Source organism: Varroa destructor, unplaced genomic scaffold, assembly GCF_002443255.2.
Source record: "Varroa destructor unplaced genomic scaffold, Vdes_3.0 BEIS01000004.1, whole genome shotgun sequence".
Classification (NCBI taxonomy): Eukaryota; Metazoa; Arthropoda; class Arachnida; order Mesostigmata; family Varroidae; genus Varroa; species Varroa destructor.
In genome coordinates, this window is record NW_019211457.1 from 22,934,221 (window position 1) to 22,954,991 (window position 20,771).

Here is a 20,771-nt window from a genome sequence, read left to right on the forward strand (position 1 = left end):
CTTATGCAATAGTTGCGTAAAGTTCACCCATCAAAGTTGCCCCCATATTATTTTACGATATACTCCGTGGGAGCACTATTGATCTACTACCGTAATAATAATAATGACTAATGTTTTTTTATTGGCCATGTGCCCACGCTCACCTAAAATCTTCTGTCATTACTTGAATGAACACTTAGTCACTTGAGTCATTTTCTTCTATTATGGACGATGTGTGAAAAATTAACGTGGCCTGGTAGAGGAACGGCCGTTCCGAACGTGATCATAAACAGCTGTTTCTGCCCGAAGCCTTGGCGAGACGTAAAAAGGGAGCTGCGTCAAAGTCTTTCTCCCTAATCCGCTAGCTCCAGTGTCTGAGAGCTCGCTATTCGGTGGCCGTCACCGATGGCACTTTGAAACCTTTAATATACCCGAGTTTTTGTTTGCTCTTCTAACTTCTCCAGTTCTGCCTGACTTTGCGTCATCGTCGGCCACGGACTAGACCCGTAGAAGCGTCAGATGCTGCACTGAAAGGGGCCTCCACCCTCTCAAAGTCGTATATAAACATCCGCTGGTGGTGACTCCTGCCGGCTACCGCAGGCAATAGCCACTGTTTTTCCATCTCCAGTGTCACGCATATGGGTGCTATAACAGCGAACAAGTACGTCAAGTTTTTTGAGGATTAATTAGAAGCGCGACAAGCTAGAACGGCTAAGCTAACCTTCTGGACGATTTCACTTAACTCGATAACCATTTAACAGTTTTGCCCGACGACTTGTCATGAGAAACAGTACCCTCAAGAGTATAAAAAGATAAATAGATTTTCAGCAGGGCAAAATGCAGTATTGGAATCATGATGACGGCGATACTGCTGTCGACACCGGAGTAGGGGATGGCCATAGACAGCAAAGACAGCTGTGTATATGCTAAGTCGGTATCAGAAATGGCTTTTATCGTTATGGAAAAATATTACCAAAAGAATTCAATATTCTACTAGCTGGCGGAAAGCGTACAGCGCCTAGTACAGGAAATGACGGAGGTCCCTATTACCGCTGACGTTTTTTATGTCTTGCAGAAGCAAAATCAAGCAGGACCTAAAGAAGATGGCCGAGTATGATAGATTACTTCGTTAAAGCGACACAGGCCAGTACTGTCATAAAATTTTGTTAAATCTGGTCTTATCCTTGGAATAATAACTGGTCGTTTCCCCAAATCCCCTCGTTTTTAAAGTGAGCATTCTTCTCTAGTAAAAATCGAGCAGTGAATATGCTTTAACAATAACGCTCTTGACGATGGCGTAGCGGTACTCGGTTCGCTCATTACTTCGGCCAACTGGGTTGCATAACACGGTGTGTTAAGATAAAAGAATGACAGTTTACGTTCGGACTCCTAGAAGTTTTTGGGCAGATGCCAAGGAACTTGATTATTATTTAGCCCGAATAGGAATATTAATTGTACTTTACCACCACAAGATAAGAGAGAATACCAGTGGTCATGTTTTCGCTGATTGTTCTGCATTTGTTAATGGATTGGCTAATTAAACAAGTCTCCTAATTGTATCCGCTGCGGCGTTTGTGGTCTTTGGCTGGATGTCGACAATCCTACGTCAATGCCAGGCCGAACTTTCTCGGCTATCTGCACCACAATCTAGTTTCTAAGGCCTCTTATTGGTTCTTGTGTTTGTCACTTATTTACATTTAGTGTACCAAATATATATTCTCAATATCTCATCTTCTACGTAACCTGCACGGATGTGCTATCTGTGTGTCGAATAAACATCTGTAATAGGCTCTTTGTTTCTATTTGCTCAAGTTACGATTTAAACACTGTGAGCACTATCGACTTCAGGGGTGGTCTTCAGTATGCTAAGGCTTCATGTACCGGTGCCCACAAAGTTTCCACTGAAATTAAATGTAAAGTCTATTTGGCTGCGCAGTGTGTAGCGTACTACAGCTATGTACAGATAAACTAAAGTCCGAACAGCACAAGAAATCGTAGAAAAGTCGTCATGAGATTTGTAGAATCTTTACGAATTACAACAATGAGTATTTTATGTTATTAACAGAGATATCACGGGAAAGACTTGTTTTCGTGTTCAGTACGTACACTAGAAGCTCAAGTATGGCAGTTCGAGGTTATCATCCGGACCTAGATGCCAGGCTGTGTTTAGCCGTACGCACACGATCCTCACCTGCAGGGAAAGTATTATCCATCTTACAGAAAAAACATAGCGGTTGATCGTGTGTCGTAATAAACGTATCTTTGTTATCGTTTAAAAGCGTTTTATGATTCAAGTAGTTTCAATGCTGTGGCGTAACCAGAGGTTATAGGCGAGTCGTTTTTTCAAAATAGGCCGTTGACTATCCGCGTTGTTGCATGTTCATACCCTTCGGTGACTAAGCTGTAATAGGCATATGCTATTAAGGACAACGTTCCTTCTCGATGCTGTCCAGCTCTAAAAGGCTTTACGCATATTGTTACACGGTAATTCGGCATATCATAGGCCGCTATTTTTTTTATTGGGTACATTTATACGATGTATTTAGCTCCAAGTCTAACTGTGTAATCAGAAGGGTATAATCATCAGAAGAGATATATAAGGTTTAATTGATGTAGGATGGCAGCCAGTAAATGTCAGTTCGTAATCAAACCGATCACACCTGCCCCAGTATAGCACCTGGAGCGCTTGCGTAAAACCAGTAACAGAAAAAACACCGGGTTTTGCGCTTTGAGACCCGCTCTCGATACAGCCGAGGTTCCGTTAGCTTGTCCTGTATATTTCCGTGGATGTTATCTATAACATCCACGGAGATGTACATGGCCCTATACAAATACTTATTTGATGCAAGCCTTAAAATATCACTTGAGAAAGAGCTGAAAGCTTTTTCTTTTGCCAGATTAGGATCCATAGGAACACGATGCGAATTGGCTTTTGGCCAAATGCTTCTCTTGTATTCCGTGACGTAGCCATTTGGTCGAAAGCGTTAGGTTTAACGGTTTTAGCTTACTCGATAGCGTTTAGAGGCTTATATGGATTCCTGTCGCGCTTCGATGTCTTGGTTTGTTTGAAGCCGGGCCTTGACGATGTTCGGACCATTGATGCATACCGTGAGGAAGAAGTTTGTTGTCAAGTTCCTTTGTCAAAGTTTCCGAGCTGAGCTGTCTCATTTCGTGCATTATCGCTTCTGGCAACCCGGTCACTTCGCTAATGATTCCGCCTTTCAATCCATTACCGTGCATCCGTTTCGACATCTTTTTTTGCTGAGTCCTACAATTGTATACGCAGTCAACTACTGGAAACTTTTTTTTCTCTCTACTTTTTTTGGCTTCGGCAAACAAGTTCGTAATACATTTTGACAACTTTACCTATAACCAGAAATCGGTGTAGTGCATCTGTTGTAAAAGGTATATTTTTTTTCATTTGAGTCATTTCATTCGGATGAAAGGTGCGTCACTTTTCGTCACAGCATCACGGATTTACGTTTTATACTTTTTATTTTATATATTTTAGTTTATATTCTGAACTTATCAGTGCAATTTTTGTGTATTACGATTCTCTGTTTGAAATTTGAATGAAATTTCCATATTTTCCATTTTCAATTACCAAGCATGCCACAATAATGCCTAATGTGACGAATGGATGATGACTATTATTATTATTTTTATCTAAAAACTCATGCAATAAAATATTTTTTTCTTAAAGTTCAAAACCATGACTTCGAGTGTACATTTTAGTAAATACAGGCTTTTCAACAAAACTAAAGTCACACCTGAAGGATACAACTTCTCTTGTAAAGGCCGTTGTTATGAGTCAAGCTTCTCTCCCATAGGCAGATATTTCGAAACTTGAACTACGATGGGAGGCTACAAAAGATCTTTACCGTATTAGACGTGGCCGGTGAATATTTCCGTTGAATGTTCCAGGCGCACTTCCAGTAATGTAGCAAAAGAGCTTTTTTTACGAGGAAGACGTGTTGAAAATAGATGTTTCCTCTCAGCAAGTTTGATATTATGTGATATAATTTTTCCATATATATACCTAGCTTGCATTCCTGTTTCGTTGTATTGTTGTTAGTTAGGGAAAACTACTCCATAATTATGTGTACCTCTTTCGCTTATACATTTCTATGTTTCGAATTTTACGTCCGGTATTATCGTTAGGCATTCTATCAGACCGAAACGAAATCTGCCTATTTATCTACTTTCGGAGTCGAACCCAGACGATATATATATATATATATATATATCGAAAGTTATTGCACCGGTCCAATCCTTATTATTCCTATTTTCAAATATTATTTTTCTATATGGTTATTATATTTCAGTATAGAGTTTTACTTTGTAGATTTATTACTACTGAGACTTTTTTTTATATATCATAATGTCCGTGCACTATTCACCTTCAGCTATTTCAGTTTCAAGATCTGAAGTTCTACAATATGTTCTGATGTCTCGGGTAAACAAATGAACCGACTAGTCTTCCCCACTGGGGGTTACGTGATACATACAGTTTAGAGCAGAAATGGGTTAGTTAAGTAGGGATTTGTAGACAAGTTGACCAAAACAAGTACTTCTTTCTTTAAACTTCAAGAATCTACCCCTCCGGGAAATAAATATAGAACTATAATTTTATGAGTGTTACTGTTACGTTAAACACATACCTATGTAGATGTACGCTAAGACTGAGGGAATTTTAAATAACGAACGAACGAACGAACGCTGTTTCAAGCGTAGGCTTATTTTTCGCCCAACACAGTTTTTCTATCTGTTTGTTTCTGTAACACGTTATATTCCGCTGTACCCAACGCTGACTGTTTGCCCCTTAGACGCTGTTAGTGGTAATTCGCCCTTTATAACGTCGAGTTTGTGTCCAATGTTTTCATTGCTATGAACATCGCGTCGACTGAAAGCCAAGGGTACGGTAAAAGTAAGCATCATCATGATACACGGCATAGAAAAACATGGGATGCGTGGTGTATGGTTGAAATAAGCAAACAGAACACGGAATTGCTAAACGAACTTGTGAGAAAAAAGTCAACCGTTCATGCTATCCGGTAGAGAGATTCAAGGCAGAATATCTGACTACTGATTTCCGGATAGTCCCTGTCTGCGGTGTCCGACATCGAGAGAAAGGTTTGATTTAATATCTAGAGTTGGTCCATAATCATGACATATACGATGATCCTTACATATTGTTCCGTTTGCAAAAAAACTTGTTCTAAGTTCAGTCTTTCCTTTTCAACCGAGGGTCGTTTAATGCATTTCAGGTAGAGTAGTCTGATGATAGTAACAATAGGTTAACATGTGAACCCGACGTTGAATCAAGCATATCAATGAACTAAATCGAATTTTCTACACAAACACTCAGAAACAGTGTTGGGACAAAGATTTGAATTGCCAAGAAAGCTTATCTCACCGATCCTTCGCTATCGCATCGATATCGAAACGATGCGCGGGCACTCTACCCTGTACCCCTCAAATCTCAACAGTATGCCCCCTTTTAAAGGGAAAGGCTTCTCCAATAGACAGGTACATCCCATGTTCGAGTCCCGATGCCATATGAGAACCTTGTAATTCTCCAATAACGTTTCGTAAGATGGCTGTTCGTTAACGTCTATTACCTTCAAGTTCTTTGCTATAGCGTACCTTCAATCTAGCCGAGTGTTAAATGAATTCAATAGTCCATCGATTGAGTCTTTCACTTCGGAGGGTCTGACGTACTGACATCTAATGGGGAAGAAGAGATCCAAAGTGAATAAAATAGGAAGAAAGAGCGTTCAGAAAAGATTTCTTAGAATGGTTGTTCTTGTCGTTACGGATGTTGTCTGCGAACCACGTCGTCCTGCCTGGAGTTGACAGAGTGAACTGACGTGAGGCAGAAACGGTTGCAGGAGTCGCAGAAGCCGGGTTGAACCAGACATTTTAGCAAACAAGAATCTACTGTTGTGGGTGGCCTGATTGAGGCTATTGAATGAAGGACTCTACTGGCTTTGCGGGCTTAAACTGAAAAAATAGTACCAGCGCACCTTTTGATTCGGGTCGGCTCATGTGTTAGAAAAACGCATTAGAGTTGAATTGTTTCGTATTACGTTTGTCTAGGATGCGATAAAAGGGTAATGCGCGCTGAAAATTCGCGAGCGAAGGGACCCGATCGATCTGAAAAAGTTTTACCCACAAATTGCCGTTAGTTGAACTTCGACTTGTTTATGCTTAACTTCGCTAGTTTAATGTTTAAAGCTGTTGAAAAAGTAAACGTTTTGAGTTTTATGTCTTGTCTTACTGTCGTTTTCGAATTTCATAGGCAAGCACGTTACCACTTTACCATTACGTGAAGCAGGTAGTTCTAAAAGGGGTAACGGACTATAATGGTCTATATGTGGAAGCTAATATGCAGCAAAACAACCTTTGCATTCGCTATGAAGAAACATACTTGAAATCTGAAAACGAACTCTGATGCATATGAAGGACCACAAGTATTTCGTGGGCGGTGGACCTTTTATTTAGTGAGCTCTAAGAGCTAAAGCGACTCCCGCGTATACATACTTCCTGTATTTACACTCATACGTAAATATAGCTAAGAAAAAAAGAAACTCGATAAATAATAATTGCTACCGTCAATAACACAAGCTTCACTGGTTGGACGACGTCAGCCTATCTAGTTAATTACTCTTATAATACCTTCTAATAACATATTAGGCGAAATCAATATTTGGTCATCTTTCCGATGGTAGACTACGGGTCTACGTCGGCTGTGCGTACTTATATAACTTCGCTTCTAACTAAAAGCCTCGTGACTGTTATGTGCAAGTTCTACATATTTCTTGTGAGAACGGAAAGTTATGGTTATCATTAGGATAGACAAGAATCTATGACATAAGTTCCGAATTTCTTTCATTATTGATAACTATTATCACCTATGACGCATGCTGAAGCCGCTGAATCCTTCATATAAAATCAATAGGACACTGTTAACCTGCTTTTTCTCGGTCTACGAAGGCACTATGTAAAAGAATCGCAAACATTTCATATTTAGAAGTTGAATAATTTAAAAGCATTACTAAGGTTTTAATGGATAGCAGGTACAAGGTGTCATTACTATAGATTGAATATTGTATTCACTCCAGCAATGCTACAGTTTAAGTTAGCCCTGTTGAAAGCTCCTAGGATTCAACAAGCTGTGTACTGCACTATGTATTCCAGACCCCCTATATATTTTTACGTCACCGATGCGACGAACAATTTCACGTAGGAAGCGACCTAATCTTACGCCTAAAGCGGTTGGTAAAAACCAACCGCTTAAAGCGTAAGCATGGGGCAAAAAAGCTCTCCAGAACCCAGCCTCATTGGTTCCATTTTCATATTGGTCTTGCAAGTCTTAAATTGATGACCAAGATCATTTGAATGATATCTGTGAAGATTAAACTATAGTAGACTGTGTATTTTTTGTTTGCGATTGCATAGGACTAAAAAGTGACTGCAAAATGCAGATGCATTTTAGATAATAGTTTTCTTTCTAGATAATAGCCACTGCAGCAATAGTCAGCTGATATGCTGATCATTTAGTGATATGTGAATTTTCCCGAAAGAAAAAAATAGCGTGCTCTATGCGTGCAGATTTTGCCATTCAGACATCGACCTTTTCTAATTGGGGTTCTATTAAGACATTCTATGCACCTTTGCTAATTTTGCTGATGCAATATATTTGTGTTTGTGTTCTGTGCTAATGTCATTGAAAATTGTTTCGGGTGGAGATCTTTTTGTGAGTAGCTGTTGTATTTAAGTATATAAACTATAGTGTTCTCTGTTTCCTGTGTGGCGAATTTACCCTTCTTTTTCATGGACTTTTTATGACTTTTATGGCCTGCTGGTATATGTATCGCGCATGAAGGCCAATCAAATAACCGCTGAACCGAAGTCAGGTTCAACCGATCGGTATTATTCCTATTCAATTTTGAGTTTTGGTGCCAGGACACACAGGAGTAACGAGAGTTATAGGCTGACCATAACAGATCCACTGAAACACATATCTGAAGAAAACTATCATTAATCCTGCTACTGGAGGGAATACAAACGAGCCACATCTTAGCGATTGCTAGCAAAAAAAGCAGTTGTTTCGAGAGGGCCGGAAGTGATCCAGACAGTAGCACTGTTCAGTCTGATTCTGATCGAGCTGTCTTTTTTGCACGGCATTAACAAAAATTTATGAAGATATGGAACCGAAGCTAGTAGCGTCTCCAGGCTGCTGTGTTACGACTGTACGAAGCGACGTGTAGATAAACCGAAAAATAAACAGATAAGAGGTTGAGAGACGGATTATCCTGCTGCTATGATTGTGGAAGTTATTCTGTTAAATCGTTGACGCCATGAGAAAATGAACATCTAAAACGTCTGTGCCTGGCCAAGTACTTCAGATGGAAGTACTTATTTATAAATGAGTATGTGTCATCCAGATATGCAAACGAACTCGACGTATATATCGAAAGGACTCACCAGAAGAGTACCTAGGTCACGGCGAAGCCTACAAAACGCGAACGTTGTCCTGCGGCTCACTAAGCAAAACCGGTAAGCCAAACTATCGACACAGATATAATTTAAAAAACGAACATTAAATGAATAAGAAATGCCAGCTAGAAAAAGAGACTGTTTTTTTTTTCTATTTTTTTTTCCTATTTTTAGGACAGAGTATAGCAGAGTTTTGTTATACTGTCAGGGAGTGGAGTTGTCTGTTTTTCGTAATTGTTGTTTTAATTGAAGGCACATCTGTTATGTTGCATCAAAAGATATTAATCACTTTTGGAATTATTTTGGTCATAACTTAGCCTCTTCCTCGCAAGAAAAGAACGAGATGTTTAAAGAAATATATGAAAACTTGTTTTTTGACGCTTAAGTTAGCCAGCAAAAAAAGATTGATCTTCCCGTATTTGCTCAAAAAAGCAAAAAGCTATTTGTAGCCCGGTATTGACCCAACTATATAGAATCTATATAACTAATATAGAATCGACTCGGTTTCGAGATCAACGCTCGATCTAGTCAGACGAAGAGGTCTTTTCACAATTAAATATCTAATTGACAATCAAATGGCCCAGGTTTACATCCTCGAGCAAGTCGAGATTATGGATTCCGTTACTGACTTAATAAAATGCTACCAATACAATCTGTGTCCTCTGACGTACAATTCCTTTTTATGGTCATACAATGCTTTAGCTCTTATCCACGGGTTAGCTCCAGTTATCCAGACGATAACTCGATATCGACTTGACGATAATCTCTCTACGGGTGGCATTTAATTATAACAATCTGTCTTCAAATGTTCGTAATTGGGGTTCTTTTTAGCAGATACGTTAAATCGTGTTTATTTGAGCATAAATAAACATAGCTTGTCCTAAACTTGACGTACATTTTTGAAAAGACTACCCTGACGGCAAGGTTTACAAACATGGTCAAGGTTCTACATACTTAAAAAAAATACATAAAATAACATAGTAATTGTAGTCAATCGGAAAAGTAGAATCCAATTAACATGCAGGCATCAAACTCCACCAAAGTAACTGTTGTTTGCATTCGAGTTTCTGTAAAGCAGCAAGAGCTTGGCTTGCTATTGGGTGTAACAGCCAGCAAGAGCAAGTTGAATTTACACAAGCCCAGAGGGCAAGAGTGCACAACAGCTGCTTTTCGTCCTTAGGAAACAACTAAAAAAGAACCCCGTTTCATTTTTTAATATAAAAAATGTTAGATGTGTGCAAAAGTTACCAATCTTTTTGTCGAAGTAGCTTTTGCATGTCTTAGCCCTGCCGCGATTTCAACTGTCAGAATTGATGAAAAAGGAAGCATAAGGGTCAAAATAAGGGTCTCGGATGGATTCCGGATAGCTTATTCTCTTTAAATATGAGAGCTAATGGAAGTAATCACTCAGTAAGAGGCGCTACCGTAGTCGTCACCTCCTTATCGTTATCATCATTATTGATGCATTGGCTGCAATCAATGGCATAATTGTAGACAAGCGGATGGCAGCTAAAGCATAAAAAAGAATATGTGAGATGTTATTGTTTACCTACTTCTCAGTGAGAAATGATGCGCGGTAAGGGGTACTTAACAGAGGAACTGACGAGACAAGTCCAGGCTTTGTGGTGAAATTGGTTAAATCATGAAATGGGGAAAATTCGCGCACTAATATATGCACGGACGCCGCATAACTTCGAAATCCAAAAGGCTGTTTGATTTCAGTAATTGGAAGTTATCGACTGACCGCTTGTGTTATTGATCCGTGTTTCGAGTTCGCTACGTCCGGTACCGCCATTAGACATTCAGTCAAACAACAGGCAAACCAAAGCTTGCCTATGTCTAAACCTAGACCACAATGTGTTCCTAAGATTAACGGGCAAATACATTATCCACTAAGTTATCACGGAGATCACTTATGTTGTTACTACCATGAATGAGCTATGATAAGGAAGTGCAATCGTTCTAACAGTATAAACTGAGGTGTAAGTTCATTTTAATCCGCCCGTTGGTGCATTTCAAACGTTGTAGTTTAGTTAATAGGGCCACCTGTGCCACATGTCTCTACGCCGTATTCCTATATGATTGTGAGGTGTGCAGGTGGGGGGCTAGCTTTTATCTCCACCAAGGTAACTTCGTGAGGTGATTGTGCCGTCACATTGCTTACTGGGATTTGTTCGCATTATCAAAATGGTCCTTTGTTTCATTAGTCAGCAAGATTTCTTTGGCTGGATCTATTCAACGGCAAATTCAATCACGAGCACGCTATATATGTACTTAAATTTTGTTTTACGGAATTGCTAGCCACACAAGTATATTGTTTATTGATTAAACAACACCACTGGTGATTGACAAAATGCATGCGTATCTAGTAGCAACAAGATCGTTAAGCAGCGTGTAGCATATTAACACACTTATACTGCCATTCTAAATATTATCAACCGCAATTGTACTTGTAGAAAAATAGTAAATTTGACTTTAATATAAAAGAATAAGCTTCCTTTTATTTATGTGTCGATGTCAAAAAACAAGATTTTATTCAACAAACGGTTTGTCAGCCACGATATCCAATACGAAGGTAAACTACTTAATACAACAGTAAGCAAAATCCTTTGACGGAAGAATAATTCAATTCTGGTAACAAGCTATCCAGTATAAATGACTGCGTTACTAATCTAAATTCTTAATAAACAAGGACACACTTATACTGAGAGACATAATACAAAAAATTAGTTTTATCGAAATGGCCCTGACCTCAGTTTCTGGAAAGTTTTGTGATAGATATGCTAAAACTATTGTTGAGAGATCTTGGTAATTTCAATTTTTAGTTACTTGTTAATTTTAATTTAATGACTAAATTCATCTATCAAGAGACAGCTTCAACACAATTATTGTGAAATATATAACCCCGATGCTTTAATATAATGAAGCAACAATAGTATGCTACTATAGAGAAATCAATTTCAGCATACTGCTTATGTCGTTCATCTTCTGCCATTGCTGGACTCTCTTTCGACCGAACCAGTCAAAAATTTATGCCTCGCATGGAATATGAATGGCAGAGGAGATAGACGCTTACGAGGTAATCAAGCCAACGCTTCCCTTGGTTAGATGACAAGAAATAGATGTCTCCTTATGTTTCCGCGTGAATTGAATCAGCTCAATGAGAAAGTAGTTATTGTCGCAGGGACAACATAAGTCAGGTAAGCTTATTGGAAAAAAGAAGGGGCGGTGTGCCGTGGAAGAGAAGATTAAGGCCCAAAAAACACCATAATCTATTTTCATCTCTAAGGACATCTGCCAGCTTAATCTTTTAACTATAATCTTCTATCCCAAAGGTTCTATGAGCCAAAGAGGAGACGAGATGACGGCTTTTCTCTTCAAGGACGCTTTCTGGCACGGCAGTTCTCTCATACTCATAAACTAGCTAGTGGGACAGTGAGGATTATGTTGCTGCTGTTGTTGTTGTTGTTGTTATTATTATCGTCGTGCATATCGTTTACTATTGATTAAAAAACAGGCAGACTGCTAATCGGCTCACTTCAACCTAGACCTTAATGCTGGGGCGAACGGATCTTTGGAAAGATCTACTAAGGACAAATTCAGAGTATGTGATGCAATTATTCCAATAAAGAGTTTGTTTGAAATTTTTCTACTGGGCCTTATTTTGGATGCGTATTTACTCGGATTTAATGTTTTACACATATCGGTTTAAATTAAGCGACTTTCCGTAAATCCTAAAAGGGACACGTCTCAATTCTACCTTCGCGAGTTGGAAGTAATAATAATGACGATCAAAATGAAATTTATAATTATTAATAAGCAACATATCGGAAGCTCGCTTATTGTAATGTCCTACCCTTTAGGACTGTGCATGGAGGAATTCATAACTGGCTTGGGATGTGCGCAGTGAATTCAAGCGCCGTCCAATTAGAAGTGTCTTACCTTAGGTAGCGGTTTCCACCACCTACCTACAACTAATAGGTAGAGTCTCGACCGTATCAATTTTATACATACTTGCCAAATCTTGTGTTATCTAAACAGTCGACTTGCCATGAAATATAGGTAATATTTGCTCTTATAAACTGCTGGGTTGGCGTCCAACCTTGGTTAACCTTACTATACACGTCTTCCCACTATCGTAGGTTTGTTGAGTTTTACTTACCACACGGCGTGCACTCGCCGTCATGCGCTAAATGGCGGATTTGCCTTTTATCGTCTACGCGTCAAGCGGTAACTTCAGATTCGTGTATTTTCTTAGCTATTTTTCCCATTTCGCTAATGTGTGGGCTCTCTGATTTTGCGTCTCTACAAACACCGTATGGTTTCCTCTCTCGTAAAAGTAACCGCTTCGGCATCGGTTAGCACAGCAAATCCATGAGTAGCGTGTTATGATCGAGAGGACGTGACGTCTCTACTGTTTCAGCGTGCGTCCGTTATTGGGAGGACGTTGAGCATTGAATGAGTTGATGAGTGCGCGTACATTTTACGCACGTATCCTGTTATGTAAGCTAAAAACACAACGTTCAGAAAGTTCATAGGTGACTCCACTTGAGTACGTTTCGGTCGCCTGAGTGTCTTAACACGCCAATACGGGGAAAGGTTGTTTAGATAATACATATGTATGTACATATATGTATACACTGGCGAATCGTGGTAGCCCTCTATCACTGTTGCTATTACTGTCATTAACGTTTTTGCGATGCTTTACTTTTTAAAAATAATAACCATGGCTGTATCGCTCTTAAACCTTAATGTTATGTAGTACTACAAAACGTACGTAACGAGAGTACGGTCAAAGAAGCTACGGTAAGACTATAAACACTTGCTGGAATAGCTTGTTAGTCCTCAATTATGTGCTCCCTCTATATTTCGAGTTTTATGTCTAGTATCGCGGTTAGACATTTCATTAGACGGGTGGCTTCCAACTAGGCACGAAGTGTGTCTCTGCCCGGATTTGCACCTAGATCACAACGTGGCCCTAAGATTTGCAGGCTACCCATTAACCTATCACGGGGACAACCATATAGGGTACTAATGATGATAAATCCATATTCGTTTGTCAGGATTGGTGTCGCTCGGCGTTCCCTTAAGTCGACCAGTACCCTAGCGAAAGTGGTCCACTTCTTCAATTCCATTGCCGTTTATCGTGTTTGAAGGCAGGATAAGTTTCGGCTGACTAGAGGCGGTTGAAGTGGAAGGAATTACAGACGGTCGTACCTTTTACGTCCTAAGACATGGAAACCTAAGAAAAGATGTGGAAACCTTTAGTAATGCAACGAGGAAAAGGGGCAGCGAAGGAGCTCTTAATATGACATACGGTTATCGCCAGATGGAACGTTGTCCAAAGGAAAAGTTCGCCTGAACAGGCGAGAAAGGAAAGGAAGGAGACCGTATATGATGTATTTTTTTCTAAGTGCACTATCTGCGTAGACCTTGTGTCCCGTCGCTGGCCCCTGTAGTCCCCAAGAAAAAAAATTGCCATAAGTGCCGTTTACGTCTCTTGCGCAGAGAGTTCTCTGGTCGCGTACTATGAGAATTTTATCAAACACCTTTTTTATTTTTCTTAATGAAAAGAATACAACTAAATGGAATTAGATATATTAGGTTTGTGACGTTTGCAAGGCGTTAAGGCAAAGTGCATTTTAAGTTTAGCATGAGGGATCCTATCAGTAACGGGGACTCGCTGTTCACATTCGAATTATTTGACTGGAGATAGACATTGATAGGATACCCGAGACTCGAACCTATTTGGCACGCCGACATGGCCCTTAGTGTGTAGTAAGTGGCTTAATCTTGTAATAGGATGACGGGAATGTCGCATTGAAAGAACATGCGAAATTAGAATGCCTAGTAGTCGTATATAATCAGCTAGTATATATATACTATATATTTATGGCCGCTTATTAAGAGTCATTTCAAAGAATTACTAATATTTGCTTTGTATCAGTAAAAAAAAGTAAAAAAAAGAGTACGTATTTAGTTACGGAATATCAAGGGCTGTGCTGTTGTATGTCAAGGGATCAATGCTAAAAGACATTTCACAGTAGTGGCAAGGTCTTTTTTAAAAATCGACTGCCTCACACGAGTGGTAGGTAGTCCAGCTTACTTTTAAGCAATATCTCGGTCTATTATAGCCCACATTGAAAGTTTCGACTCGCAGTCTTATAGTGCTCGCTACCTCTCGGCTTTTCGAGCTGTCAGAAACCAAGTAATCATTGAATGTACAGATATGTAGAGGTATACGCTGTCTCAATATGCTGTCATTCAATAGGATATTGCTACATTTTCATCACGATGGTTTACCAAAGAGGGGTTTACGTACCTGCATCTCCCTTTTCCTCTCCACATCTTTTTACTTATCTGAGTCTTTCTCTTCATCCTCACATCTCCCCTTAGTACGGTTTTTAGTACTCCCCTTAGTACGGTTTCAAAAAAAATAAAACACGAGACCATACGTTAGAGAAACGTATTGCTGTAAAATGAAAGAAGTAGGCGAAACAAAGCTATTCTATACATCCTTCCTACCTAAAACTGAAAGATGTGTCTAATAAATTAAATAGAAAGATCGCACAGATGAAAGGAGCGTCGAAGTCAAAATCTCTATTTGTTTCAATACGCTGCGTTCTACCGAGCTCTAAAAACGTCTTTGCTACTGAAATTTCTTGCGCTACGGATAGCAACTCGTAATCGTTTTGGTATGAAACTATTGGACTGATGAAAATATGAGGGATGCGATTTGGCAAGTTTCGCAGACGACGGCGCACATAGGCGTGCGCACTTGATACGCGTATGTATAGTACGACCAGTTCAGCGATAGCAAGATAAATACCCCTGGTGGTCGGCTGCTGCTGCCGCCGCCAAAACATCCCTACCAAGACAAATTATACATTTCAACGTATTCCCGCGCTGTAGAAGCAGTGGAGGGGGGCTCGTGTGAGAGATGCTGGCAAGGCAGATCGAGCTTTTAAGTGTCGTGCGAAGACATCTCAACTCGTTCTTGCTTGGACAGCCACCGAGGCTCCTCATCGACGCCTCCCTACAGCAGCTATCTTTTGCTGTTGCCGGTGTTATGCAATGCACTTCAAACCGGCTCGTGCTATCTGGGCCTAGCTGTCATTTTTCATTTCAGATGTCAGCTTGGCGGACACAGCTGTCTGCTGTTAGCGGCAAACAATTCTGTTTTGCAGACGGCAGAAATGGCACACAATTGGTGGAAGATAGAAGGAAGCGGCAGAAGGCGCAGGCGAATTCAATGTGCTTGTTCTTGAATAAGTACCTAAAGGCAGGCAGTTGACACTTGACGAAAGCAAGCAAAACTTGAATATAAAGATACAGCAGTTAACCGAAGAAGTCAGCTGCCGTACATTAGGATGAGCTGGTGGAATACAATAGGCAAACACGACAAGGGCTCAGAGAGTACGAAGTGAAAAGTGTAAACAATGGATATCAGTAGAAACAGCACCAAGGAGATATGCTGAAAATCATGCAAACCATCAAGCGAAAAATGTCTTGAGAACCTTCAAACTTATATCTTGCAATACTCGTTCGAAGATCACAACCGAAGGCCCAAGAAGATATTTCATTGCTATATTTAAAGGCTAATTTCTATAGCCACCGAGATCATGTCGACCTAACTTTTATTTGGTTTTGCAAAATGAAGGGCGTTTTTTGATGGTCACAGCAGCGGATTGTTCCGGGCAAGGTATGTTAAGATCCGTAAGAGCTGTTGTATCGGAATCGCTTTAGATCGATCTTGTTCATGATTTAGTCTTGTTAATTCGTTTTAAACGATTATTTGTCGCTCCGCTATTCGATTGCATCGCTTCTTCTTACATTATCGTGCATATATGAAAATGGATATGAACGTAGATGAATCGTCCCCGTTATAGCGCAGAAGATAACGTATTTGCGTATCACGTTTAGACGCACGTAGTGGTCGAAGTTTAAATCGAGCGTAGACGAACTTCATTCGATACTGGTAATGAGACGCGTGAATCAATGATGGTTCTGAACATAAAATTCGAAAAACTCCTTTTCGACGTTTATGATACAAATGTGCGGGCGTGATTTCTTGCTTCTCTTGATGTGTCGTTCGATACGATCCTCTGCTTTAGGAGGCTTCGTGTCATTTGATTAACAGACACTCGCTTATTTTTATTTATTTTCAATTCGATATTAACGTCAACAGTGTTTTTCCCATACACTATGTTATCGGGACGGCCGACAACCGTCAACCATGCATAAGGACAGGCATCTCTTGAATATAACAAAGGTGTGTGTACATATAGACAATGGTGTAAAGACGTAATTTTGTCGAAGTAAAAGAATATGGTAGACAACACGGAATCGTTACTTGTGTAAGATGGTGATCTACTCGAACGATCGTTAGTGTATAACGTTATCCATTTTGCATCTGCTGTACCATTTCACCGAAAATTCTTCAGGAGCAAATAAGTACAATGGAGGATTGTAATACACGTCAACTAGTATAATGCTTTTGAACAAGAGTCTGTTTCATTCATCAGTCCGTTATGGCACCATAAACCCAAAACTACGTCCCATTTTTGCGTTGTCGCTGATGTAAGATTAGTTAGAAAAGACTCCTAGGACGTTTTTAAAACCCAGATAGACTGATGCTCTGTTATGAAAATTCCTTGTAGATATACCAAGAATGGGAAAGATGGGACGTTACCGAACATTTTAAGAAGCAGAAAGAAGAGGTTACCTCGTTAATCGAACGGAACTTGGCACTCAAACAGCATTGACACTCATTGTAGACCGAAAGTAAATCAGAGAAATTGGTTTAGTCAGCATCAGTTTGAACGGTATTTACTCCCCAGTGCTTGATGCGATGGTAAAGTCTAGACTGGGTCTAATTTTGGAGTTGTTTCAAGCTACGCCTTGAACATGCTAACGCCCGCCAATCAGTGTTGACTACTTGAGATAAAAGGAATTTGAAACGTGCTCAGCTGTTTTGACCAAAGATATCTAGCAGCTTCCGCTAAAGATGGATTATGAACTCTGAGGGACACTGTATATTGCAAAGCTAGGTATGCCGTCCTAAAAACCTTGCCGTTCGCCACTTTTAGATTATAGCTACTGAGCGTCGATCAAAGACACTTTTGCTCTGACAATACGTTCGCTTAGGGACACTAAATCATAGTTTTGCACTGGGTGCCTGGATTCCCTGCAAACTATTTTCCCAGGTCCTTCTATACACGAACATTTAATCTAATTTAAAGCATAGAATGAGTGCAGTTTCGTAAAACACTTAGTCTGTAGTTAGATTGTCTGAAAAATTGGCGTGAACTGTAGAAGGCTAGAATCCTTGATATTATGCTTGTCTTTAAATAGGACATTTCACCTAAGATGACTAAGGGACGACTGTAAATTCGTTCGTTTTCATTTGGCATAGCAAACACGTAAAAAGGTGACTAAATGGCGAAATATAGAAATTAATAAAAAGTATACATAATTTAGTATTGCTGTTTTACAGGTGTAAGTTAAAGTTTGCTAAAATGCTCAGTTCCATTTACGCATGCCTTTGTATAACTCGCTGTTATAAAAACGGTCGAATTCGCACACGCGCAAAAAACACCTTAGCTACTTTGAACGAAGACCTTTCCAAAATCCTCAGCAATAGGTGGTATAACGAGTTTACTGAAGTCATGACTATGGCAAAGGTAATAGACCCATTTGCCCCACGAGATTTAATAAGAACCGCAAATTCCGCCAACTGCGACTTGTACAATGTTCCGGTCACGCAAAATGCAAATCCGGTCTCTACGACGTGTGTATAATTCAGTCCGCCGGTCTCGAAGTACAGGCGGAGACAGTTACGCAGCTAGCGTCAGAAATGGAGAAAATTAAGTTCGTACCAATCGGACTATTATCTCTCGTGGCTTTGCTGAACTTCAACGACCGAGATGCAGCTGCCGCCCACAAAATGGCTGCAGTCGACTCAGCTGAGGCCAAGTAAGCAAACTATCTATTGCCTGTAGACGACGAAGACACCGGCTGTGGTTTTTGCCCGTTTCGCATCTTTCAGTTAAATTTTCTTGTTTTTAGCCTTGAATTTTTTTTCTTATTGAATGCCTACTTAATACAGTGGACTTCGTTGCGAAGCTACTTGGATGTGATGGAATTATCCTTTCATTTAGCAAAGCGGCTCATAGGGGTAATAGAGTAGAGGTGATAAAACCGTTACAGAATAATAACAGACCTGCAAGGAAGGGAGGCATTATTATATGTCTTTAGTAAATATTCGTAAAATTAAGGTTTTATCCTCAGATTTCCTTGGCTTCGTCACCACCTCAAATGCCCATGGTTCAATTTATTGCTCATCAAAGAGACACCGTGCAGAAAATAGAATTTCTTTTCGTTATCAAACGATTCTGTTTCTGCTGAAAGCAAGGTCTCATCAATTTAGGATGAAACTTTACCAGGCCAGCATAAAATCCCTCTAGGTAAACCTGTCATCGAATCTGTTCCGCTGCTTGTCTACAACTACTCCATTTGTTAATATTTACATTATTTTTCCTATTATCAAGAAGGGCTGGAAATTGGGTAAGGTAACCAGTTTCGGAGTACGCTTTCAGATATGATATTTACTGTTAGTCTGTTCCAAGCGGTTCAACTAGGTATCGTATCGATGTGGCAAAAAATTGCAAACAGAGAAACATCTCTGTTGTGTAACATTGCCAGGTGCGTTCGGATGCACGTATCGCGGACGCATTTTCTGTTGTCGTTTAGCATAAAGCTCTAAAGAAGAAAGAAATTTTTTAACCCGACTAAGTTTATCATTTTGTTTGGCTGGTGACGACTGGCCAAATAACTTTCATGGCCCAGCCAAACGAATCAATAACGCTGAACGTGAAGTAGCCATAATGGGTTTATCATTAATCTATCGAACTAAATAGGCTAGCCTACCGTACTTTAAAGTGGCATTGTCGGTATGAGAAGAAAAAATGGAAATTTTGGTCGGGAACTTCATAGTGAGGCATATTCATTAAGTTAAACATTAAAACTGCAAAAAACTTTCGGAAGACTGCTATGTTCTATTGGTTTGAAACGAACGTCTTTTTTTCTCCAGTTCAACAGTCTCCTTTATATTACATAAATCAAATTATTCGTCTAAAAGAAATCATATTTTTTTTGTTTTCATTAGAGGTCTAGTGCTAGCCGTATGTACGAAGGACATAATAATCTGCAATACGGTTGTTGAGCATTTAAGATAAGGTTTGCTTTGATTTAAGTACTACTTTTGTTGGAACATATCATGGTGTCGCTTCATCACCCGCCATACAATGGCCAGAATGCTCAATTTTTATATGTAGTAAATAGAACCTTTGCATTAGGCTAAGCAATTGGTAAGACGGAAGGTATTTGAACTTCTTAAACATTCAGGCAGCCTTCTGGCACAGACCATTCAGCTGGCAGTCGAATGTCTCCTACAGGCAAATCCTTCTTTAGAGAAAATAGGACATAGGCAAGCTGGTTGTTCTATCGAATAGATTGCGTTGGCTTTAAAACATATACATCGCTCGTTTCTCTTAATGAGTGCGAGGTTTCCCATGGGATTGATCCCTGCTGCTTCTAGACTTTACTCGACAGAAGTTTCGTCGGGCCATTTACGGCAGCCTGTTCGGTTCGGGTAACTCAGCGTTTAATCTCATAGTCTTCTAACCATAGAAAGTGGTCTGAAATCTAGAAAAAAAAAAGTTTTACGTCCTGTGCCAGTAGCGTTAAGTACAGATTCGGGCTCCTAGCAGTCCTTCCTAGCACGAAACAAATTGTGTGTCTATATTCGGTTTGGAACCTAGACTGCCCACATGGACCTAGATTTAGTGCTAGGCGAACATGTTACTGCTGTAGCTCTGTCGCGAAGATAACAACAGGATTTAGTACCAGATAATTTACCTCGATTTCCTGTAAAATGGTAATATGTCCACCGCAGGTTTGCTCTGCTGCCATCTATATACCCACGGTGAATAGATCTCAAACTTGAAAGGGTTCCTCTATCGAAAATCTGCATTATTTATTATTGCCCAACCCCTAAACAACTGAAATTGGGCGGATACTACAACGATTAACTTGAGGTGGATAATATATTATCATGTAAGCCCTAGGCAAACATATCCAAGGGCTAATTCACGCACTACATATCTTTCTGATAGTTTGCATAAATTAATTTCAGTTCAAGCCAGCTGCTTCTACAGTCTTCTGCTGCTCTCGCTACTACTCTTTCAAAGTAGTTCGTTCCCGTTCTGCTCGTCCGCTTGTTGTAGAAC

At 39.8% G+C, this 20,771-nt stretch overlaps 1 protein-coding gene across 5 annotated transcripts in view; it reads left to right on the plus strand.

Annotated features, from left to right (window-relative positions):
• LOC111250307 (uncharacterized) overlaps window positions 1-20,771 on the plus strand; it is a 54,543-nt gene that overhangs the window by 10,257 nt on the left and 23,515 nt on the right. Inside the window, exon 4 of one of the 5 annotated variants that reach the window (XM_086986988.1) lies at window positions 444-4,250. The exons of 3 other annotated variants lie outside the window; for them this stretch is intronic. In XM_086986988.1, coding sequence (XP_086843114.1) covers window positions 444-453 — 10 coding nt within the window. In that variant the 3' untranslated portion in view covers window positions 454-4,250. Of the gene's footprint in view, window positions 1-443; window positions 4,251-15,429; window positions 16,184-20,771 lie in introns of those variants that run through there. One more of the 5 variants, XR_015326328.1, reaches the window with a different exon arrangement.